At 44.3% G+C, this 25513-nt stretch overlaps 1 protein-coding gene across 1 annotated transcript in view; it reads left to right on the forward strand.

The window, feature by feature from the left end:
* The window catches only part of LOC137562605 (venom factor-like), a 316987-nt gene extending 292105 nt beyond the window's left edge, over positions 1 to 24882 (forward strand). The window contains exons 36-41 of the mRNA XM_068274109.1: positions 1063 to 1168; positions 6019 to 6108; positions 11285 to 11368; positions 15516 to 15602; positions 21989 to 22139; positions 24578 to 24882. Coding sequence (XP_068130210.1) covers positions 1063 to 1168; positions 6019 to 6108; positions 11285 to 11368; positions 15516 to 15602; positions 21989 to 22139; positions 24578 to 24719 — 660 coding nt within the window. The 3' untranslated portion in view covers positions 24720 to 24882. The remainder of the gene's footprint in view (positions 1 to 1062; positions 1169 to 6018; positions 6109 to 11284; positions 11369 to 15515; positions 15603 to 21988; positions 22140 to 24577) is intronic.
* The last annotated feature ends 631 nt before the right edge of the window (positions 24883 to 25513 follow it).

Genomic DNA, 25513 nt, shown 5'->3' on the forward strand with positions numbered 1-25513 from the left:
CTATATTTCTCCGAAAGAAAAAAAAATCTATAATCAAAATAAAAAGTAATGCAATATTTCTTTAATGCAAAACCTTGCTCATTAAGTGGTGTTGTCAGATTGTAAAATTAATATCTTCTCCAATAAGCATATTTTGCTACTATGGATTTGGTTATAGTCTTTGTTAAATAACATATGTATGGATTCACCCTTGAATCTGTAGCTTCTATCACTGTTAGCTTGTGTGGATATGTAGAGAAATTCTAGGCAATATTTATTACCCATTTCAAGCCATGTGGTCAAAATGTATAAACAGGAACTAAACTGTTCATGTGGCCCCTAGATTCTTTGGAGCACAATGCATTCAAAGTTTCATTGTTAGCTTACAACAGGTTAATTAGTTAGTTGGTTAGTATTATGTATTAATACAGTTAATTACACCTTTCTTATACCAAAAGGTTTTTTTCACAAATGGTATGTAGCAGTACAAAGTATGTGTTTGCCAACAGAATCTCAAACAGTAAAGTCAACTTTCCATTTAAATGTAGATTTCATAATAAAAGTTTAAGCATTGAAAAGTTCTTGGTAATTCAATTTACAAGCTAGCAGTATCGGCTCTCTGCTCAGAGATAGGCAGAAATAGCCGATCGCTGACAGGCTGCTCTACTGCGCAGGCGCAAGTCTCATGCGCCTGCATAGTGGAGCGGACCCGACAGAGATTGGCTATTTCCGCCTATCTCCGTCAGAAGAGACGCAACAGCGCCCCCACTGGAGCCAGGGAAGGTAAATATATTAGCCATGTCGAGCTTGTCGAGCCCGGATTGGGGAACACTTAGGGGGAGACAACGCTGGATTGCCTGCAGCTACAGGGTCCCAATGAGGCTTCCCCCTCCCGAGGGGTGTACCCACAGGGAACTTTTTTTTTATACAGGTTCTCTTTAAGGCAATTGCATGCTATATCCTGGATATGTCATTTGTAGATTTTCCCTCTGATTACAGTTGTACTCTTCCCCCAATCAGTATTAATGGACATTTTATTGCTTCCCTAGATGTTTATTAACTCATATTTTATTGCATATTCAGATATCTCACAGTGAGGAGGAATCTGTGAAGTTCAACCTTCACCAGTACTTCAAAGTGGGTCTCATCCAACCTGGATCTGTCACAATACGTGACTACTATTCACCAGGTATGAACTGGTCAGATTTCATTACTGATATGTTAAAGCGGACCTAAACCCAGAACTTCCTTTCTGCTCTAAAGGATAAGCAACAACATAGTCCTCTTTGAAGAAAAAACATTTATTTGTTACAGAACTCCTACAATAAGTGTGCAGTGTCTTCATGGGAGCACAGAAAGAGTTAACCTTCTGTGTTTCCATATTAGCACATAATGCGGCACACCCACAGCACAGAGCTAGAGATGGCCCAAACGGTTTGCCGGGCAGTTAGTTCGCGTGAAAAATTCAACTGTTTGCATCCCAGACGGGACGCGAACACATTGCGTTGAACCCCCTCACCCTATATTTTGCCATTGGGCTAAACTTTGACCCTCTAAGTCTACATCACAGCCAGCAGACACATGGCCAATCAGGCTGCAATCATCCATGGAGCCTCGCCCCCTGGCCCGCCACTCTAAAAAACGCAGCAGTCCCGGCCATGTTCTCAGTCTGGTGCCGCTGCTGTAGTGAGAGGAAGGGAAAGACATTGCAGCAGAGAAAGAGTTTTCAGCACCTCACCTTTATTAAAATGAATGAGGCATAGATCCCGGAGGGCTACTGCCTGCCCAAAGACTAAGTCAGTCCCCACACACAGCATCTCTGCCTGCACGCCACGTGGCTGCCTGCCCAAAGACTAAGTCAGTACCCACACCGCATCTCTGCCTGCATGCCATGTGACTGCCTGCCTGAAGACTAAGTCAGTCCCCACACGGCATCTCTGTCTGCACACCGCTGGACTGCCTGTCTGAAGACTAAATCAGTCCCCACACAGCATCTCTGCCTGCAGGCTGTTTGACTGCCTTCTCTGCCACCACCAACAGAGTCCAGGACTCAAGGGGAATTCCTGAATGTTTAAGGCTGCTGCTAGCTATAGCTATATAATAATTTTTCTGGTGTGTGTACATGACTCTTTTTTTCTAGCTGCACTGTGGCTGCAACAACAACAAAACAAAAGGCATGTACATGTGTCAATTCCCCTTTGTGATTGTCCCCTTGCCGCGGTGAAGGGGCTTGCATATCACAATGAAGCTATGACCTATATGTGTTGGGGGCACACCCAAGATAATAAGGTTGTCAGCTGGACAGTCAGCTGGACAGTCACTGTTGTTCTGTCATTTAGCTACCTCAACCCGGCGACCATATGGGCTTGAAAACCGCAATCGCCTGGACTCTCGCCAAAGTGCGCACCAGCACGGCGATCACTACACAAACAGCTGCTTGCGGTGCGTTAAACAGTGAGTTTGGTCTATCAGCGTGAAGCAGTACACTACTTATAGACTACGCACAATGTTTTAAAGCACTTTATGCCTCCAATTTAGGAATCGTGAATGCAATGTGATTTCTGCCCTTTAGGGATTATAACTAAAGATGGCTCGAACCTCCGATTTTCGGTTCGCAAACCTCAAACTCGAACTTCCAAAAAAGTTTGCGAACCTGCAGACTTTTCGAACGTAATAGACTTCAATAGGCAGGCGAACTTGAAAAACTACAAACACTGATTCCGGCCACAAAAGTGATGGAAAAGATGTTTCAAGGGGTCTAACACCTGGAAGGGGGCATGGCGGAGTGGGATACATGCCAAAAGTCCCGGGGAAAATTACGGATTTGACGCACATCAGGGTTATAATCCCTAAAAGGCAGAATTCCCATTGCATTGCTAAATTGGAGGCCTAAAGTGTTTGAAAACATCTTGCGTGTGTATACATGGATCAGCAGTTAGTGTAAGTAGTGTACTGCTTCACACTGACAGACCAAACTCACTGTGTAACACACCACAAACAGCTTTTTGTGTAGTGATGGCCGTGCTGGACTGGTGCGCATGATGGCGAGAGTGCAGGCGATGGCGGTTTTCAAGCTCATATGGTCGGGCTGAGGTAGCTCAATGACAGAACGACAGTGACTGTCCTGCTGATCGAATTTGGTCTGTCCACAATGAATCAACAATCTTATTATCTTGGGTGTGCCACCCCCCAACACACTCACATAGGTCATTGCTTCATTGTGATACACAAGCCCCTTCACTACCGCAAGGTAACGATCACGAAGGGGACTTAACACATGTACATGCCTTGTGTTTTGTTGTTGCAGCCACAGTGCAGCCAGAAAAATTAGGCATGTACATGCACGAGAAACATTATTATTACGTTTGGTAGCAGCTGCTGCTAGCAGCAGCGGCCATAAAAATTCAGGAATCCACCTGGAATCCTTGACCCTGTTGGTGGTGGCAGAGAAGGCAGTCAAGTGGCCTGCAGGCAGAGATGCTGTGTGGGGACTGAGTTAGACTTGGGGCAGGCAGCAGTGGCCGGCAGGCAGAGATGCTGTGTGAAGACTGACTTAGTCTTGGGGCAGGCAGCAGCAGCCGGCAGGCAGAGATGCTGTGTGGGGACTGACTTAGTCTTGGGGCAGTCAGTAGCCCTCCGGGATCCATGCCTCATTCATTTTGAAAAGGTGAGACACTTTTTTGGCCTGACTGTTGGTGGTATAATACAATGTGCAGTTACACAGGTGCAGTGAAAAGGTATGCACTGACTGCTGCTATAATACAATTGTGCAGTTACACAGGTGCAGTGAAAAGGTATGCACTGACTGCTGCTATAATACAATTGTGCAGTCACACAGGTGCAGAGAAAAGGTATGCACTGACTGGTGGTGGTATTGTATAATACAAAGTGCTGTCACACAGAGGCAGCTAAAGGTATGCATTGAATGTGCTGGGCCTGGCACAGTACAGCAATTAGCAAGGGCCAGCTGCGACAGACAGGGCTGTATATGCAGTGTCAGTGGCACACCCACGCAAAAAAAAAACACATCAGAAGAACATTAACTCTCAAAAGAGCTGTTTTGGGGTGCTTTTCATCAACAAACCTAACAGACCTCCTAACTATCGCTTTCCCTATCTCCCACTCCGGTATGCCCCTTCCAGGATTTAGACCCCTTGAAACAACTTTTCCATTACTTTTGTGGCCAGAAATAGTCCCTGTATGTTATAAAATTTGCCTGCCCATTGAAGTCTATGGCGGTTCGCCCAGTTCGTGCAAACTCAAACTTTTGCGGAACATCAAAATCTGATGTTCGGGCCATCTCTACACAGAGCTGACAGCTCAAATTACACTTCAAATTACTTGCTGAGAAGGCAGAATTAGACAGGCTGTTCTCTATAAAACACACACTAGATGAACACAGGGTTTTTCTGTGTGTTCCTGTCTCCTGTGCACGAGTTTATGTCTGCTTTAAGTATGACATTTTTGATATGTTACGATGGGAACATTTCATGCCACAGTTTGCATTTCTTTGGGAGAAAACGCATCAGACAGTCAACCAACAGCAGCAAATACAGAAAAGGAAAAACCTTTGAAGACAATCTTTGGGAGAAAAGGAATCTGTTTTCAGTAGTGATACATTTCTGTCACCGTTGTCACTTCAATCCCTCAGGACTAGGGATGAGCAAACAAATTTTGCTAAATTCCAAATCCTGACTTTCAAATCCGAATTTTGCAATTTTGAGTTCAACCTCAGAATTCATAGATTTCCGACACATTTATTCTGAACGCTATGTGAAATGATGTTTGTGTATCACATGATCGTTTTTTCACATTAACTGTGAAAATGTTTTACAGAGCGTGAGTCAAGGAAAATTTGAAAATTCCTTCCACAAATGTGAAAATTAAAAATGAAATTGTAACAAATTGTGAAACTAATTTTACAATTCTGCAGTGCAAACTGATAGTTCACAAAAAAATACATTTGTTTAGAATTCCCTGAAAAATGTTGGAATTTTATCAGATTTGGAATTTGGCAGTTCCCAGCATCCTTTTTTGTTACTTTTTCCTGCTCCCAGCATATGGGCAAACTATTATTTTAGTATGGTAATATTCTCATGTTATTCCTTCTAAAAGTGCTAAAATGAGGAATTGAAATGAAAAAACAAAACAAACAAAAAAAACTTGCATATTCTGACTGTGTCTTCGTAACTGACTTGAGATAACAGTTGGTCATGATTATCTTCAGGCTGCACAATGGTCCTCATACAGATGTCCACTCAGCTCTCAGATGAGCAGGATGTACTGTGTTATATTTAGTGAGAGGAATGGGGGAGCAGCAGAAGACCCTCAGCTCTTGCAAAATGAAATCGCTATCATTGCAATTAATCCAAGATGGCTCATGATATTTCCCTTGAGTCGGGTGTAGAGGAGCCATGTTTCCTGTACGGGCATCAGACTGTCACTTGGAATGATTATGGATGATCATCACCTTGGGCAGCAGAGACAGTAGACGGGGAATGGGTGGGTTGGGGCCTTTCTTTGTTTTGCTCAGTTACTGATCTAAGGTTAAAGAAAACCTATAATGACTAAAAAATAGAGTTGAAATTGGGTGGGGCTTCTATCAGCCCCTGCAGACATCCTGTGCGCACCGGGACAAAACGATCCTCCGGTCCCCCTCCGTGGCTCACATTCAGTTTCACAGTCGGCAGGCCACTGCGCTTGCACGGCCCTGGCCGTGCGCATCCTCACTCCTGATCATGTCGCGGGGAACGTCCTGCGCAGTATGAGGTTTTCTCATACTATGCCTGCATAGGACGCTCCTGGCAACAGGCGCGTGAACCGTGCAGGCCCAGTGGCCGCTGACTTGTAAGTCAGTGAATCCAAAACTCAGCCACAGCGGGGGACCAAAGGATTGTTTTGTCCCGGTGCGTCTGCTGGGGGCCGGTATAAGCCTCAGGTAAGTTCAACTTTCAACCTTTTTTTTTTTTTTTCATTTATTACATGTGTCCTTTAAATATGATCTGAGTTGACTGTCTTTTATTCCCCATCTCTAAACAGAAAATTACTGCACCAAATTCTACCATCCACAGGAGGAGAGCAAACTTCTGGGCAAGATCTGCCAGGGCGAGGTGTGCCGTTGTGCTGAAGGTAAAATTTGCTGGAAAGACTATAGTGTTAAAACTCCACTACAAACAAAGATTCAAATGTATTGGTACTCATTACAACTCAGGGCCTGATAAGCAGCTCAGTAGGCACAGAAGTTCTGGCGCCCTAAACTCTGCTCCTCAACAAACCCCACCCTCATTCACACCCCTTTTTCATAGGAAATAAATCCAGGCAAGGTAATGCAGATACTACCAAAGACAAGTAGAGAATACCAACAATATACAGATATTAGCAACAGGGCTGCGGAGTCGGTACAAAAATCCACCAACTCCGACTCCTCAGTTTAGGATTCCACCGACTCCGACTCCTCGACTCCTCTAATTTGCATATTGCAATCTTGTTGATTGAAAGTATGTAACATGAAATTTGTCTCTTAACTGCCAGTGCTTAGGAATTTTAAAAGACAACTGAAGTGAGAAGGATATGGAGACTGCCATATTAATTCCCTTTAGTCATAGACTAAAACTAGTCCTTGGTAACAGTACTTGTAAAAGGTACCGCCCGGAGCAAAGAACATCTATCAGGCCCTAGGCAATCTAACTGTGGGTACATGTAAGAGTGATGTGCAGGTACTCTGCAGGGGAATAAGGAGATTATTCCTCTATTACACATTCTTCATGCACAATCTGAACATGGATCAGGCCCTAGACAATATAACTGTGGGTACATGTAAGAGTGATGTGCAGGTACTCTGCAGGGGAATAAGGGGATTCTTCCTCTATTACACACTCTTCATGCACAATCTGAACCAGGTTTATGGGTGATAGACCACACCTCTGTGTTCAATGTGCACCACATTCTCAGTGGATTCCCTGCAGCTCTGTGGGGAGTGCATATGTAGAGTATAATACTACTGTGTAACAAAGTAAACCTAAGACAGATGAAATTAAAGTTTTATACATACCTGGGGCTTCCTCTAGCCCCCTTCAGGCTAATCAGACCCTCGCTGTCCTCCTCCGCCACCTCGATTCTCCTGCTATGAGTCCAGGTACTTGAGCCAGTCTGGCATAGTGCACATGCACACACTCCGCCGCTGGGAGCATACTACACCTGTGCAGCACTATTGCGCAGGTGCAGAATGCTCCTGGCTGTAGGAGCAGAACGTGGCTGGACTGCGCTGACTGGCTGAATTACTAGGACTCCTAGCAAAAGATCCAGGTGGTGGAGGAGGACAGCGAGGGACTGATTGGGCTGAAGGGGACTGGAGGAAGCCCCAGATATGTATAAAACATTTCTTTTCATCTGTCTCAGGTAGCCTTTAATTTGTAGCCAGCAAACCAAATTTCAACATCAAATTATTTGATTTCATGAGCAAAGAGAGTGCATACATTTGCATGAATCAGCATCAGCGCAGAAATATTTCCATCTCATTGACCATCTCTCCATCTGTGTGTGCAGGTCTGGGCCGAGGCAGAGGCGGGAGAGGCTCCAGCCTCAGGGCGCAGTGTAGAAGGGGGCGCACAACCCACTCAGCTATCAATCCCCTCTTGTGTTTGAGCAGGAAGAAATAAGAAAAAGGGAGACATGGCAGTATCTGCAAGTCAGATAACTAGAGATTAAGATGTCGAGGGGGGGGGGGGTGCCCTGGGACGCCTCTTTGTTTAATAGCAATTCGTGTGGGACAACTGGGGTGGAAGGGATTGAGGGGCATACTTTGGTGTCTCAGCCTTGGGTCTTGGAGGACCTTGTCCCATCTCTGTGTGTGTGTATGTTTGTGCCGTGATCACTCAAAAACGCCTTGACCGATTGGATAAAACTTGGTATACATATCCCTTACTACCTGGGATGATACGTATGTTCTGGGGGTTATGCACCCACACCTTGCACAGCTGGGCGACGCTACAAACAGCAAATCAGATTTTACCCAACCATGTCAGTGGAAAAAATAGAAAAGGCTGCCATTCTCACAGTAATCAAGCCAGAGTCCCCAAATTCAGAAAGGGGTGGAGCCACAAACAGCCCATCAGATTTGTTAAATTTCAATGGGAATGTACAAATTATTGATACCAAGGACCCCAAACTCACAAACTTGGTAATTCTGTGACTGTATGTCAAGGATAGAAAAAGTGGGTGTCGCCAACAACTACATTTTTTACATGGGAAAATATAAACTGCAGCCATTCTTATACTGCTGATGGCAGGGTTCTCAAACTTGACACAATTGGCCACTGGGTGACTGATATTAATATTCAGGAAAGTGGGTGGAGCCTACAACAGCCAGTCAAAATTCACCTGTTGATGTTCAAGGGGAATATTTACATTGCTGCCATTCTTACACTCTTAATGGCAGAGTCCTCAAACCTGCAGTCAGTCACTGGGAGGCTGGAGATTAAATTATGAAATGGGGCGGGCCACAAACATCTAATCAGATTCAGTAAAATGCAACTTATTGATGCCAAGGATCCCAAAGCTCATAAACTTGGTCATTGGCGAAGCCAAAAACAACTATTTTTTACATGGGAAAATATAAATTGCAGCCATTCTTACACTGTTAATGTTAGGGTTCTCAAACTTGACACCGTTGGTCACTGGGTGACTGGGATTAATATTCAGAAAATTGGGTGGAGCCTACAACAGCCAATCAAAAAAAATCACCTATTGATTTTCAAGGGGAATATTGAAACTGCTGCCATTCTTACACTGCAATGGCATGGGCCTCAAACCTGCTACAGTCGGTCATTAAGTGACTGGGGTTGAAATTCACTAAAGGGGTGGAGCCAAAAACAGCCAATCAGATTTCAATGGTGGATAAACTGCTTCCAGTCACACAATTTTTATGCCAGGAACCCGAAAGCTCACAAACTTGGTCATTGAGTGACTGTGTGTCAAGGTTACAAAAAGTGGGTGGAGTCAAAAACAAATTTCCATGGGAAAATGTAAACTGCAGCCCTTCTTTATTGTTAATGGCAGGATTTCCTAACTTTGCACAGTTGGTTACTGGGTGACTGGGGTTAATATTCAGAAAAGTGGGTGGGGCCTAAAAAATCCAATCAAAGTTCACCTGTTGATTTTCAAGAGGAATATTTAAATTGCTGCTATTTTTACACTGTTAATAGCAGAGGACTCAAATCTGCTACAGTTGGTCACTGGGTGACTGGGGTTCACTTTCAGAAAAGGGGGTGGGGCCACAAACTGCCAATCAGATTTGTTTCATTTCACTGGGAAAATACAAAGCATTGATGCCAAGGACCCCAAAGCTCACAAACTTGGTCATTTGGCAACGGCAGCCAAATACATACCCGGGCAACGCCGGGTCATCAGCTAGTAAATACATAATAATAATACGGTAGTGCTGCTGAGTGTGGTTTACCTTCATAAATCCGAAGATATTTGCAATAATTCAACTTTAAATGAACACCTGTGGTTACCTACAATGCACTGATACTGAATATGCAAATTATCTCTTTATGCTCCTAAAGCCAGGCTTACCTCCAGAACCACTGGTGTATAGCAAGCCTATAGCTTTAAGTCGGGTATTCTGTTGTTCTGGTCTGTTCTGGCAGCTCATCTGCACCACAGTACAAAAGCTCGCTCCCAATCACCCGGGACATGGAAGCATTGTTCCGGCTTTTGATTGTAATGCTCCCTAATGATTGGCTATCCCTCAAGTGAAACCAGCAATAGGATTTTCTGGCAATCCTCGAGCGATGGTAAGGTGATAAGTAGCTTGCTTCTGCAAGCTATTAATCACCTTAAGGGTCCGTTCTCTCTTGAATGGGAATCGCGCTATTCCCGCTCAGAGCAAACTGCTAGCACATGTAACCCTATGGCTTTGTTCTCACTGCTGCATTTGCAGTTAGCGTTAACTACAAACGTGTTACATGCAGTGCTTTGCTGGCAATTAGCGATCGCGATTAGCATGCGTAGCACCGCTAATCGCTATCGCTACCAAACCACTGCAGTGTCCAGTGATTTTTCCATGTTAATTGCGGAAAAAAAACACTCCCGCAAAACGCTAGTGGTAATCACCAGCGTTTTGCGGTTTTAAGTGTGAACGTAACCTTAATAGGATGTGAGCAAAATACATGAGGATGGACACACAGGAAAGCAACAAAAATAAAAAAAGGGAGGTTCTAACCCCGTATCACACTCCAATGTCGGACATGAGAAAGTGAAAGTTCTTAATGTTTGCAAAAATGTGTATCTGAAAAAATATATATAGTATATCCATGAATCATGGACATCTAAATTGTGACGGAAAAGAGTTTATCCACAGCAATCACAAACAATTGTTGTGGGGAAGCCCATTATTTCCTTCCGACTAAACTCACTGTGTGGCCCCCACTCTTCAAACTTACCACTATACTCACCTCATGGGGGGAGGGTTTCTTTTCCCTGCCCCCCCCCCCCCCCCCCCCCCAACTAAAACCACTCTGTATACCCACTCCTCCAAGTTTTCTCATATTCCCCTCATAGGGACTTTCTCCTCCCTTACCCCACACTATCTTCACAGTGTACTGCATCTCTCCAAATCTCCCCCTATACTCAACCCCTAGCGTCTTTAACTTCAAGATCACATGACCTTACCACCCAGTCAGAAAGCCACAAAGCTGAAGCACTTGGAGTCACTTTGTCATTGATCACAAATGTCCACTTCCTTTTCCTTCTCCCACAAATCTCCTGCCACATCCCAGGAACCCTCATTTCACCTCCAAATCACTGAAACATATTTTAGGCTGAATTTCTTCTTGACTAGGCTAAGATTATGTGGCCCTTAAAGAGAAACTCCGACCAAGAATTAAACTTTATCCCAATCAGTAGCTGATACCCACTTTTACATGAAAAATATAATGATTTTCACAAACAGACCATCAGGGGGCGCTGTATGACTGATTTTGTGCTGAAACCCCTCCCACAAGAGGCTCTGGTACCGTACGGTACTCTGGGCAAACTGCCACAATGTAACAATGTTCACAGACAGGAAATGGCTGTTTATAGCTGTCTGTTAAAGCCAGAACAGCTACATAACCTGCCCACAGTAACAATGTCACCATGTAATACATGTCAGAATGTGAATCTGGGAGAGGAAAGATTTTACAATGAGCAAACTCTGACTAAATCATGTATACATAATTATTGTAAAAATTAAGCACCTTTTTATATTAAATTATTTTCACTGGAGTTCCTCTTTAATGTATTTTCATATTTTTTTATGCAGCAACCTGTTACTTGCAGCAAAGCCTAGAGGAGGTGGATGCCGGCGTACGATTAGACAAGGCCTGTCTTGTTGGAGTGGACTATGGTAATTTATAAAAGTATATGGTTTAGCAATGTATACTTTTTTTGTTGTAAATGAAGAAGAGGGAATGAGGCACAGTAAATGCTAATAGTACCATGTGGTTAGCAGTGGGGATAACAAGCCTGACAGCGTTACAAATGCTTCCTCCGAAGCTAATGCAGTGATAAGTGTATTAGGCTCTGGGGAAGCATTAGTAACGCAAAACGGCTGTCAGGTTTGTGTAAACTGCTAACCAGGGTTGCTCGTAAACTACGCCAGTGCGAATCTACGCGTCGTACTCCGCAACTACGCATCGTAGTTCATAGACAAAGTTTAAAAACTTTGCATACGTATTTCTGCGTAGTCCTAGTCCCGCTATGCGAAGCTTCGCCCGCTACGCGTAGTTAACGTATGTATTGCAAAGTCAACTACGCGTGCGGTAACTGCGTCTATACGGATCATTGCATGCGCAGAAATATTATTGCCCTTCTATACGTATACAATTCCGCATTACGCATATATTAGTTCACCCAAGCGCATAGTTAGCGGATTATTGCGGACATTTTTCCGCATAAGGGCATAAGCGTCCGCATCAACTACGCTTTGCACTACGCGAAGCTTCCGTATTTTAATGCGGAGACTACGAAATGCAAACGTATCGAAGTTTCTGATTTCGCAGCCGTAGTTTGCAAAGCATAATCACGGAAAGCTACGCGTAGTTCCAGCGTAGCGAAGTTGGCTGACTACGACCATCCCTGCTGCTATCTGCAAAGAGTTTGTATGTTCTCTCTGTGTCTGCGTGGGTTTCCTCCGGGCACTCCGGTTTCCTCCCACATTCCAAAAACATACAGATAAGTTAATTGGCTCCCTCTAAAATTGGCCCTAGACTACAGTACTTACACTTCATAATATAGACATATGGCAATGGTAGGGATTAGATTGTGAGCTCCTTTGAGGGACAGTTAGTGACAAGATATATATATATATATATACTGTACAGCGCTGCGTAATATATAAATACTAAATAATAATAATAATAACCATGCTGTCTGCATGCATCAGTGATTAAAAAGTACCATTAGCATTTACTGTGTCTCTTTCCCTCTTCTTCATTCAGATGATTTGTTGCATCACTGAGTGCACGTTTTTGGCACTACGCAATCCCAGAGCAGCCTACACTCATATTAGCTGCAGCATCTAGTGCCAGTCTGTGCTCCTCTATACCGGAGCATTTGTTTGTGTTTTTACTAAAGGTTTTACCTTTTTGAAGAACTATTCAGCACAGTTGCACAAGAGCTGGTAACTCATCCCATTCTGTACAGCAAGCTGCTCACTTTCTCTTTCTGCAGCCAGAATGAGCCACGGCTCTATTAGTCTATCGAGAGACATAAATACACAAATGATGGTGTCCACCATTCATAAGGTCCACAGGAGCGTGGAATCAGTGTGGTCAGCACAAAATACCATATGTTGCCCCTTGACACACTGGAGGCCCTCCGTGTCTAGCTTCTTGTCCACAGGGTCGGCTTAAGGGGCTCCGGGTCCTGGGGCAAATTGAATGGGGGGGCCCCTGCCCGAACACCAAAGCCCTTCCCGGCGATTACCTCTGCTCCCTGGGGCCCTTGCTAACAAGCTGCAGCAGCAATTACTCACCTCTTCCGGCGGACCGCACAGTCCGGACACTCTTGCCATGCTGTCCTCCACCTTCGCTATGATCCGGCAGGCGTTATTTGTAAACACACGCCGGGTCATAGAGGAGGTGGAGGACAACATGGCAAGAGTGCCCGGACTATGCCGTCTGCTGGAAGAGGTGAGTAATTGCTGCTGCTGCTGCTTTTTAGCAAGCGCCCCGGGGAGCAGAGCGAGCAGGAGAGCAGGCAGCATTTAGCAGGGTCAGCGGGCGCAGAGCCTCTACAGAGGTCGGGGGCCCTGGGGCAAATGCCTCCTTTGCATCTATGGGATCTCCGGCCCTGCTTGTCCACACTGCTTTGAAGAAAGTCTGAAGTGAATTTTAAAATTAAAAACAGATACTCACCTAAGGAGAGGGAAGGCTCTGGGTCTTATAGAGCTTTCCCATTCTCCTGCAGGTCTCCTCATTATCCCGCAGGCTGCTCCATTCGAACCTCCCGCCGGGGACTTCGGCAATCTTCGTAAGAACTTGGGCTCCCGAAGACCGGCGGCACTGTACTGAGCACGCGCGAGTGCTCGAGAGACTGCCGAAGTCTCCCCAACCCAGAAGAAAGCAGTCCATGACCAATTGGTCATGGACTGCTAATGGGGGAGCCTGTGGGGAACGAGGAGACTGGCAGGAGAATGGGAAGGTTCTATGGGACCCAGAGCCTCCCCTTTCCTTAGATGAGTATCTCTTTTTTATTTTAAAATTGACTTCAGACTCCCTTTAAAACCAACGCCACAATTTCACTTCAGTCAGTATAACAGACAGAACAAAATGTTGCAATATTATGTTTAAGGGAGTACATAACTTTTTTTTTTTTTACACTTTTGGCAATGGGTGAGAGGTTTTCTAGAACTGTTCTTCTGAACCCTGTCTTTGAGTACCACCAACAGTGCAAGTTTTGTGGAAACTCGCCAGCACTGCTGAGACACTGATTGCCACACCTGATACATTTGTGGGTTTTCTGCAAAAAAAATGCACTATTGGTGGCCTTTCACAAATCACAACATGGTTGGGAAGCCCTGGGATAGATGTCCCTCATACTAATTATCCAGGGCAGGAGTGCCTATCTGAATACTCTATTGTCAAAGAAACGGGATAATACTATAGGCAGTGGCGTAGCAATAGGGGATGAAGAGGTTGTGACCACACCAGGACCCTTGGGCCCAAGGGGCCCCCCTTTATTCATTTTATTAGCTTTTCATTGGTGCTATGCTGGTAATGAACACCTCTATATGTGCATTGCAGTAGTAGTAATCAGGGTTGCTCGGATACCCCTGATCACAAATTCAAGTGATCACGATCACGACTCCGCCCACTTATGAAATGGTTGTGATCAAGTATAGAAACGAAATACTAATTTGAATGTGGTTTCGAATTGAATTTCAGCATTAAACTCGACTTTAACGGTTAATAACAAAGCCCCTTACATGCAGGATATGTTAATAAGAACTGTGGGAACTAGAGGGAAACTTGGGTCAGTGGCAGCGGGCACAGGGCGGGCAAATGGCGTCTCCTCTACATGTGCAGGGGGTGGAGCAACTCATGCTCTCTCCAGTCCCCTGCCTTTGCAAATCAATCCCACACCCCCTGCCTGGTGCTCCTGATTGGGCAGGGGGCGGATAGACCAGGGCTGCTGATGATTACGAGCTGCAAGCACCATCCACAACATGCAGGCTGAGGCACAGAAAAAACAATATATTTGGGATAATCCCATTGGGCACCCCAGAGCCATATCCGTGGCATGTGCAACGGATATGTGACGGTAGCGCAGCCGCTGCTCTCAGCTATACTAATTATAGCTGAGAGTGAGTCCTATGCAGACGCTTTGCCACCAGCTCCCGCTGTCCTCTCCACCTGCCCACACCTATCACCCTGACCCATGCTTGCACCCAGTGCACCCATGGTTGCACTGGGTACCAGCATGGGTGAGGGTGACAGGTGTGGGGGATGGAGAGGATAGTGGGAGCTGGTGGCAAAGCGTCTGCATGGTCCATGGTATGGGGAGGGATTCCGTGGTAAGGGGGGTTTAGGGTTAGGCATCAAGAAGGGACATTTTAGGGCTAGGCATCAAGAAGGGGGGTTTTAGGGTTAAGTGTCCGAGGGGGGTTCTATGTGTAAGTAGGGTTAGTTTAAGATGTAGAAAAATATTGTTGATATATACAGATATTTTATTATGACAATTTACACAATTTACACTTTAAAAACTAAGAATATGAGTAGAGATTAACGATACTCTTATTACACAAAATGGGCCTCCATTTTTCCTCGCGTTCCTTATTTCATGCATGCTAGCCAGGCTGCCAGCCAACCTTCCTTCACTTCCAGGTGATGCACAGAAGTATACCCAGAATGTAGCTCCAGGAGCCGGAGCCAGAAGGCCCGCTCTAAAGGGATCATGTGATCTTTCTTTTTTCTTCTATATTTGCCCATTATATATCTTGTCAAAATGTGGAGATAGTTTGTATTCATTCTGACATTTTTTTCTATCAACAGTGTACAAAATAAAACTCACAGAAATCATCAAACCAGATGAAAACTACTACAACTATGTGGTGACTATTGAAACAGTCATCAAAGCAGGTAATGGCGGGAACCTTTTGAGTTATAAAATACAGAGTGCTGAGTGTGGCAAGTCTGTTTTATGTAAAAATTCAAGTATACCCAGTGCTAATAATGGCATTTTATTAGTAGTAATGGTCACAACCATTACATGAGAAAATGACAGTGCCCCCCTCGATAAAGTGCATATAGGTTATAGAGTACCTGTGGGGTGGGGTGTCCGTGGGGGACTGCAGTCTGATTGGCTGCCATGTGTCTGCTAACTGTGATGTAGTGAGTCAAAGTTTAGCCCAATGGTGAGGTATATGGGGCAGGTCGAACATGCTATGTGTTCGCTAGAGATGGCCCGAATGGTTCACCAGCGGACAGTTCCTGGTGGACATCAGATGTTCAAATCCATGGCGGGTAGCGAACAGATGGGGCGGTTCGATCCGCCCCTATACCTCGTCATTGAGCTAAACTTTGACCCCCTAAATCACAGTCAGCAGACACATGGCAGCCAATCAGGCTGCACTCACCCACGGACCCATGCCCACCTATAAAAATGCAGCAGCGTCGGCCATGTTCTTAGTCTCTGTCTGCTGCTGTAGTGAGAGGGAGAGACATTGTTAGAGATAGGGAAAGCGTTAGGCTCTTGTTAGCTTGCTCCTAGCTGAAATTTGTTGCTGTAAACACTCCAAAAAAAAGCTCTTTTGAGGGCGAATATTCTTCTAATTTTTTTTTAGTGTGACACTGACACTACATAGATAGAGCCCTGTCTGTTGCAGCTGACCCTTGCTGTACTGTGCCAGCACACTGTATTACCAGTGCATATATTTCCACTGTATTTGTGATTGAACTTATTATACCATAGCTCTCTTTGTGGGTGACACTGCATAGATACAGCCCACAGTCCCAGCTGGCATCTGTAGTCTGCCAGCACACTGTATTATACCAGTGCAGATCTTCCCACTGTATTTGTGATTGGACCTACTATACCATAGCTCTCTTTGTGGGTGACAGTGCATAGATACAGCCCACAGTCCCAGCTGGCCCTTGCTGTAGTCTTCCAGCACACTGTATTACCACCAGTGCATATCTTTCCACTGTATTGGTGATTGAACTTACTATACTACCCCCCCCCCCCCCCCAAGCTTCCTGTCAGAAAGGACCTTCAGCACATCAGGAGGCATTGTCACTGACAAGAGAAGTCGCCTAGGTCGAAAAAGTGTTCAGTACCTCACCTTTATTAAAATTGAGGCATGGATCCCGAAGGGCTACTGCCTGCCCGAAGACTAAGTCAGTCCCTATACAGCATATCTGCCTGCACACCACTGCTGCTGCCTGCCTGAAGACTAAGTCAGTCCCCACACAGCATCTCTGCCTGCAGGCCGCTTGACTGCCCTTTCCGCCACCTCCAACAGGGTCCAGGACTCCAAATGGATTCCTGAATTTTTAAGGCCGCTGCTAGCAGTGGGCGCTACCAAAAATAATAATAATTTTTCTGTTGTGTACATGCCTAATTTTTCTGGCCGCACTGAGGCTGCAACAACAAAACAAAAGGTGTTTACGTGTGTCAATTTCCCTTCGTGATCATTACCTTGCCGCGGTGAAGGGGCTTGCGTATCACAATGAAGCAATGACCTATATGAGTGTGTTGGGGGCACACCCAAGATAATAAGGTCGTTGCTTCATTGTGGACAGATCAAATTCAATCAACTGGACAGTCACTGTTCTGTCATTGAGCTACCTCAGCCCAACCATATGGGCTGGAAAATCGCCATTGTCTGCACTCTCGCCGACGTGCGCACAAGCATAGCTCCCAACTGTCCCTCTTTCGGAGGGACAGTCCCTTTTTGGGAGCCCTGTCCCTCTGTCCCTCTTTCCCCCTCATTTGTCCCTCTTTCAGGACTTTGTCCCTCTTTCTATATAAATATGTATATTTCTATACTACAAAATGTGTTTGATTGACTCTAAACTTTGTTCCTATCCTTTAAATTTATATATTACTAACTTTAAAATGTTAATATGAAGGAAAATGAACCAGGATAGAAAGGACCAGCGTGGTTTGAATTGTAAAACAATATATTTTTCTTATGAAACTTTATGGTATGTGTGGCTAGGGGGCGTGGTGGGGGGTGAACAGGGATGTGGAAGGGGCGTGGCTTAAGTGTCCCTTTTTCTCACCTCAAAAAGTTGGGAGGTATGCACCAGCATGGCCATCACTACACAAACAGCTGTTTGCGACAGTGCCTTAAACAGTTAGTTTGGTCTGTCAGTGTGAAGCAGTACACTACTTACACTACCTGATCTATGTATACACACGCAAGATGTTTTAAAGCACTTTATGCCACCAGTTTAGGAATGCAATATCATTTCTGCCCTGTGACAAATGCTTCGGACACAGAGCAGATTGGTGCTGACCCTTTTCTGCACTACGATGACAATTATGCGAGGGGAATCATTTTCAAAAGTACCAAAGCAGGTCTGTAGCGGTGGGATCTCATAATTCTGAAATGTGCTGAGCTCTCCATCTGACACTCCATCTCGGTACAGCACAATCTTCTCTGGCAGTGCTTGATTCACCTTGTAGTAGTTCTGGAGAACTGCCACAAGGTACAGCTTCAAGCCATCCATACTATCCTGATGTGGTCGCTGATGAAAGATTACACAGAAGTATCAGCGGGTCAGGAAAGAATTTATGTTGGTCACACAACAAAGCCTGTCACTGAACGGGAACTCCGGCCGGCATCATGGTAGATCTATTCCGATTACCATCAGACTTTTCAGGGGGATGTTGTCCACTCCCCACAGCTGTCCTTCAAGTTTGCAATTTAAAGGGATCCAGAGACGCAGCACCCTTGTGTACTTTACCATATATATCAGTAAGAACATTAGAGAAAACACTTACCATCCTCTCTGTTTCATCCTCACTGCTAAAAGTGTCTGTTATCAGCAGTCATAAGAATCCCGGACTGAGCATTCAATCTGGCTTTGCTAGGAATGATTATTGCTGAGTCATTATAGCAGAGCCACAAGGGGGCCGGCTTGGGCTTGAAAAGACAACAGAGAAGACCGACTCAGCTATAAGCTTTCCATAGCAAAGCTAGACTGAGTGCTCAGTCGGGGATTCTTATCAGAGATGCTAACAGTCAGATTAAACAGAGAACAAATGAAAAAAAGAGTAGATTTGGTGTTTACTGTCATGTTCCCACTGATTTATAAGGTAAAATACAGGAGGGTGCTTCATCTCTGGTTCTCTTTAACTGCAGAAAATTTTTCTGTATGATGCTTCTCAGTTTTGTTGGATTACTGATTGCTTTCACATTCCCAACTTGAGAAGGCACAGGTGTTTGTACACAGCACAAGTTCTTTATGGCACAGTGCAGGTCAGCGCTTGTCGGCAGGTATTAGCTCTGGAATTACCACAGTTATCAAAGTAACATATCAGGAAAAAAAATTGTAGAATTTTATAAGTAACTGTTCAATTTTCAATCAATCAATCAATCAAAAAAAAAAAAAAGTATTTTTCAATTTTCATTATCATCGCTTGCACTCTCACCAACGTGCACACGAGCACGGCCATCACTACACAAACATTGCCGCTGAGAGGATTGACAGTTTATGTCCTGGGAGTGTCAACTAATGACAACCCTTTGTGGCTGGACGTTAAACAGTGAGTTTGGTTTGTCAGTGTGAAGCAATACACTACTTACACTACCTGATCCATGTATACACAAGGAAACATCATTGTGACCAAACAATTCCATTTTTGTTTCATCTGACCATAACACAGAAGACCAGAAGTCTTCTTCTTTGTCCACATGAGCATTTGCAAAGGCCAAGAGAGCTTTTGTGTGCCTTATCTAGAGAAGTGGCATCATCCTTGGTCTGCATCCATGGAACCCAGCAGTGTGCAGTGTCCATTGGATTGTCTACCTTGAGACGTTGCCATCAGCATATTCCCCAGGATGGAGATCCTTGGATTCTTTTTCACCTCTCTCACTATCTTCCTGGCCACCGCAGGAGTCGCTTTTGGCTTCTGACCACGTCCTCTGAGATTTTCCACAGTGCAGAACATCTTTTATTTTTTAATAATACTTTGCACTGTAGCCACTGAAACCTAAATACAATTAGAAATGGCCTTGTAGCCCTTTTCTGACATGTGAGCAGCCACAATGCGCAGCCATGGCTGTCCACAATCCAACTGCAGAGAGCTACTGTTTTTCAACTGTTGAGTTGATAAACAACTGTTCCCAAGTAATCAGGGTAATTAGGATGCTTTGGAACAACTTAGACTATTTGGAATGGTATAGAACTTTGGATTTTCTCACAGACTGAGACAGTTTGTGAAGGGAATGAATAATTTTGACCTGGGTTTGATTCCTGGCCAATGGTGGTATAGTGGTGAGCATAGCTGCCTTCCAAGCAGTTGACCTGGGTTTGATTCCTGGCCAATGTATGTGAGCTTGCTTTTGACAGCCTACAAATCCCTGGAAGACAAAATCAGAGAGAGAGAGAGAGGGAGGAAGGAAGATTACACTCCCTGATTGATGTATACACGTGCAAGAGGTGTGAAAGGAGGTTAGGTCTGCAATTTAGCAGTAAATGTGATCTTTGCTCTTAAAACACTGCTTTGCATCAAATCCAGATTTTTTTCCCAGGACTTTTGGCATGTATTCCACTCCGCCATGTCCCCTTTCAGGTGTTAGACCCTTTGAAACGTCTTTTCCATCACTTTTCTGGCCAGCATAATTTTTTCTAGTTTTCCAAGTTCGCCTCCACATTGAAGTCTATTGTGATTCGCAAAAGTTCGCGCGAAACTGAACTTTTGTGTGGAGCTCGCTAACCGAAAATTGGAGGTTCGGGCCATCTCTAATCTAGCAACGCTGGTCCGTTCAGTTGAGCGTGCATGCAGAACCCGCACATTGAAGTTACATTCATCCATCTCACGTGGCTGCATAGTCACCTAACTAGTTAGCGTGGTGAAGTTCACAAATAGGCTAATAAAAAAAAAATTTAGGCTGTACCCTGAGCCTGTCTGGTAAAACTTCTGCCAACGCTGGTCCATTCAGTTGAGCGCACATGCATCACCACACATATCTAAGGGCCTTACAGACCTGTTAGCTCTCTGTAAATGCTGTGTTTGGTCTGTCAGTGTGAAGCGGGCATAACCCTTACATTACCACTCTGGACATTTAAAAGCAGCCCTTTATTCCTCAAATGTAGGAATGTACTGTGATTTCTGCCCTTTACCGATTAAAACGCAACTCTGCGTCAACTATGTAATTTTTGGTGGGACTTTTGGCATGGATCCCCCTTCAGCAAGCCGCAGTCCAGGTGTTGGACCCCTTGAAACAACTTTTCCATCACTTTTGTGGCCAGAAAGGGTCCCTGTAGGTTTTAAAATTTGCCTGCCCATTGAAGTCCATGGCGGTTTTCCGGGAACTCAACCTTTTATGGAAGTTTGAGTTAGGTGTCCGCGAACTCAACAGTGTCCGGGAACTCAACCTTTTACGGAAGTTTGAGTTCGGTGTCCGCAAACTGAAAATTTGATGTTCACGGCATCTCTATTGGAGTGCTCCACTGCCCCTTGAGTGTTGGAAGCAGGCAGTAGTTTTTAACCAGCTTCTATCGGTTCATTCATCTTTTATGGTGAAAGACACTAAAAACCTCTGACTGGGATCCTGATCATGTGATTATGCCTACAATGCAGTGGCTAACAAAATGCACACTGGGAAGTGTAATTTAGAAAAGTCCACAGGCATCTCTTCGATTCTCTAAAAGCTCTACATTAGTGGTGCTCCCAACCATGGAGTTGTTGTGGACCACTCGGAGCAGCGCAGGGTCTGTCTGTGTTTCTAACACTGCTACAAACGGAGGAGAGGTAAGAGACTGTATCCATTCACTGTTTCCCAAGAGGCATCTATAGACCCATACATAAGTGCTTCATTGTAGGAATGATTACTTGCACTGAGACGGCAGGAGGCCTTAAAAATTGAGAAGATCGACTGGTTAGAATTTGTAGAATAGTCAAGCTTCATTGAACAAGCTGAATACCTAAACAAAGATGGCACCCTTATATTCAGTACATACAGCGCATTAGAAGAATGGCTAGAATTAAATAAATGATCCAGTTTAGATAGGAGGCTGAACATACCCTGAAAAATATTGTTACAGTATGTACTTGGCAATAAAAATAGAACCTTATACAAAAAAATAATAATTGAAAAACCCAAGCTAAATTGCAATGTAGGTCATTATTATTTGCTGTGTACAAAAATGAAATTAAAAACAGAATAAACTGACTTTTTAAATAATGTGCAAATGATAGTGTGGAATTTAAGTAATATAGAAGTGATGCATTACTTGATGTATGCTAGTCACCTGTGGCCTTCAATTTACATGTCTCTCTTTTCTGTCCCCAGGAACGGACATCACTGCTGAGGGTAATAAACGCACTTTCATCACCCATGCAAAATGTCATCAAACTCTAGACAAGGAGATTGGTATGCAGATTGGCAAGAGCTTCCTGGTCTGGGGTGTGTCCAAAGATCTCTGGAATGTGGGTGGTCCTGGGTAAGTGTCACTCAGAAGTGGTGATATATACAAGTTGTCACCTCACTACAGGGGGAAACAATAACTTAATTTTTTAATGAACTTTTAATTGCCTGCAGTGAAGATAAAATCAGTAAGTATAGTACGGCTTGGTCAGCTTGGTTTGAACTACATTCTGAGGACACATTTGAAGGCCCATACACACGCTAAATGAACATCACCCAATGGGAATCGGGATACGATCCCTCAGCGACATCACTGGGACAAGGCTGTACAGACATGTAGTTAGCCTACAGGTTAACAATGTGTTCTGTTGCAATGTTGGGGGAGGGCCGACAAAGTCATGTAGATGTGACATCACATGGCAGGCGGGGAGATCAAAGCTATTGGCCACTACTCGGCTGAATTGATCCTCCTGGCAGGTCACTTGCTGGATGGCCATTGGTCGGGGGCTGCTGAACATAGGCCGGATTTTCTGCAGAGGTGGCCATCAGCCAACTTTAACCTAGTGTGTGTAAAGAGTCTGAAGCCAGTAAAATTACCTTTTTTATTTCCCATTCCTCTTCAGCATCAACATCAAAGATGATTCATTGCATCCCCACAGCTGAATTATGTATTTAACCCCCTGATATCCATGGGGCAAAATCCTCCGCTACTTCCTGGAGGAGGCAGAGTTTTGTGGTGTAGCTCTGCCTTCAGTGCAGTCAGTCTCCGCTGATTTTCACCTCTCCCCAGATTCCCCACCACTCTCAGTCTTCTTTCACTGAGAGGGGCGGAGAGAGGCAGAGATCGGCGGACATTGATTGGACTGGAGGCAGAGCTACAGTGCAAAGCTCTGCCTCCCCCAGGCATCAAAATCTGAGACTTGGAAAGTCTCAGCCGATTTTGTGGGGTTAAATACATTGTTCTGCCACACGGATGCAGCAAATCATCTTTGATGTTAATGCTGAAGAGGAATGGGAAATAAAAAAAGGTAATTTTACTGGCTTCAGACTCTCTTTAAGTATATAATAGCCTCCTGACTAGAAGAACTTAGTACAACTGCCCTCCCAATAATTCGCTACAGATAAGATACCGTATTAGATACAATCTATAGATTAACTTTTTTTCCCCTCTTTCCTCCCCCTCCGCCTGATTCTATCATCAGGATGGATTCCAGACCTATTACCACCATAACAAGTCAATGTGCTTAGCTATATATCTCCAAGAATTTAGTGTTTTTTTAAGGCGATGGACATTATAGTCTGCATATGTAAGTCTGAAAGACTCATTCACTTAAAATGATTTATTTCCCTTTCACATATTGTATAACAGGTTAGATGGTTTACATGCAAAATGGGAACCATGAAAATTTTGGTGCCAGAAAGAGCCACTAGTAGAATATTGGTAACATTACTGATATTCTACTGTTGGGAAGTAGAATTCCGATAGTAGAATATGGTAACATTTACAAATATTGTACTATTGCTAAATCTAATCTTGTTTTTTTCACACGTGCCCTCCCTCTACCATTGCCTAACCCTAACCAAACACCCCCACCAAAGGCTAATTCTAACCAAACTCCCCCACCAATGGCTTACCCCAATTGACCACCCCAACCGATGCCTAACCCTAACCGAACTCCCCCACCAAAGGCTAACTCTACCCGAACTCCCCCACCAATACGTTACCCCAACTGCTCCCCCAATTGATGCCTAACACTAACCGAACACCCCTACCAAAGGCTAACTCTAACTGAACTCCCCCACCAGTTGCTTGCCCCAACCAACCCCCCACCCCCCCCAACTGATGCCTAACCCTGACCGAACCCCCCACTGATGGCTAACGCTAACCCAACCCCCTCACCGATACCTAACTGACCCCCCTACCACTCATGGCAAACCTTAATTGACCCCCCCCCACCGATGCCAAGCCTTAACTCACCCCCACAACTATGCCAAACCTTAACTGCCCCATGCAAAAAAAAAAAACATTGATATCCACACCGCCTTGATCATATTAAAACAAGTTTTAGGTGCCATGGAAGTTTGGGCATCCAATAGGCACCTGTGTTAATTGTGGCTATAAACCCGACTTGTGCCAGTGGTGACTGATAAAAGGGGGTGACAGGGCCTCCGCCTCCTGCTATTCAAACTGCAGCTACAAGTAGTGCTTGTACTCTCTTCTCGTAGACACAGTTTGCATCGCTATTGTACTGGGTGCCACCAGCGCCAAAGTTTCCCTTTTTATCGACAATTATCAGGAGCACCTGTGGAGCGCCCAAATTTCCTGTTTCCGGTTAGATGGCTTGTCTAATCTTTCTGGCAATTTAGGCATTAGGAGGTTAATCTACACATCTTCTGTTTTGTTTTTTTCCACTTTCAGTATAGCGTGCCTCTATTACCTGTGCATTTGTGAATAAATAAACGTATCTGATATTAAACCGTTTTTGAGGATTTTTTTTTTATTCCTCTCTCTAGATACTCCTACCTGATCACCAAGGACACCTGGGTTGAGCTGTGGCCGACTGAAAGAGAATGCCAGAACCCCGAGTATGAACAGCTGTGCGAGGAGCTTTCTGCTTTCAGTGAGGAACTGCAGTTCACTGGTTGCCCCAGTTAAATCACATTTTTTTTCTTGTGATTAAGACAGCTTGGGATAAAGTTTTACTGCAGGAAAGTCCAAAGGGTTATTAGTTTTAAAGTTTAAAAAGCAAAGTATGCATCAGACACAGTTGCAGTTTAGAATCCAATGTTATAAATAAAGCTATGCAACTGAAAAAAAAGTGAGACTATTTTCTTTGCTACTAATCTATCTTCTATATATATAATAGACTTATGCTACGTACAGACATGCGATAACGATCGTTCGTAAGCAACGACGAACGATCAATTAAGGAGAGAAATGAAAAGGTCGTTAGTAAAGAGGTGTTGAAAGTGGGAAACGATCAGATCGTTTCCGAACGAACGATGCGGAAGTGACGAACGTATGATACAGCGCATCTAGTATGCTAAACGTTATTCAGATCAATGAACCCGGAACGAACGTCATTGTTAATGGCCAGTAGGAAAGAGGAAGTTGCGTACATATATATATATATAATATATAGTATATACACACACAGGGAGAGAGAGATATAGATAGATATATCTCTATCTATGTCAACATATATCTATATATCTCTATACATCTATCTACATCTATATATATATATATATATATATATATCTATATACATCTCTCTGTCTCTCTCTCTCTCTCTGTCTGCGCATGTACGGTACTTAACGAACGATCGTTTTTGTAACGATCAGCATACACACGTACTTTTGCTAACGATCGTCGTTACAAAAAATCCGCCAGGACGGATTTCCAGTTTGCAACGACTTCAGTCGCTGATCGTTACCCTTAACGATCGT

Source organism: Hyperolius riggenbachi, chromosome 3 (genome assembly GCF_040937935.1).
Source record: "Hyperolius riggenbachi isolate aHypRig1 chromosome 3, aHypRig1.pri, whole genome shotgun sequence".
In the NCBI taxonomy this organism is placed as follows: Eukaryota; Metazoa; Chordata; class Amphibia; order Anura; family Hyperoliidae; genus Hyperolius; species Hyperolius riggenbachi.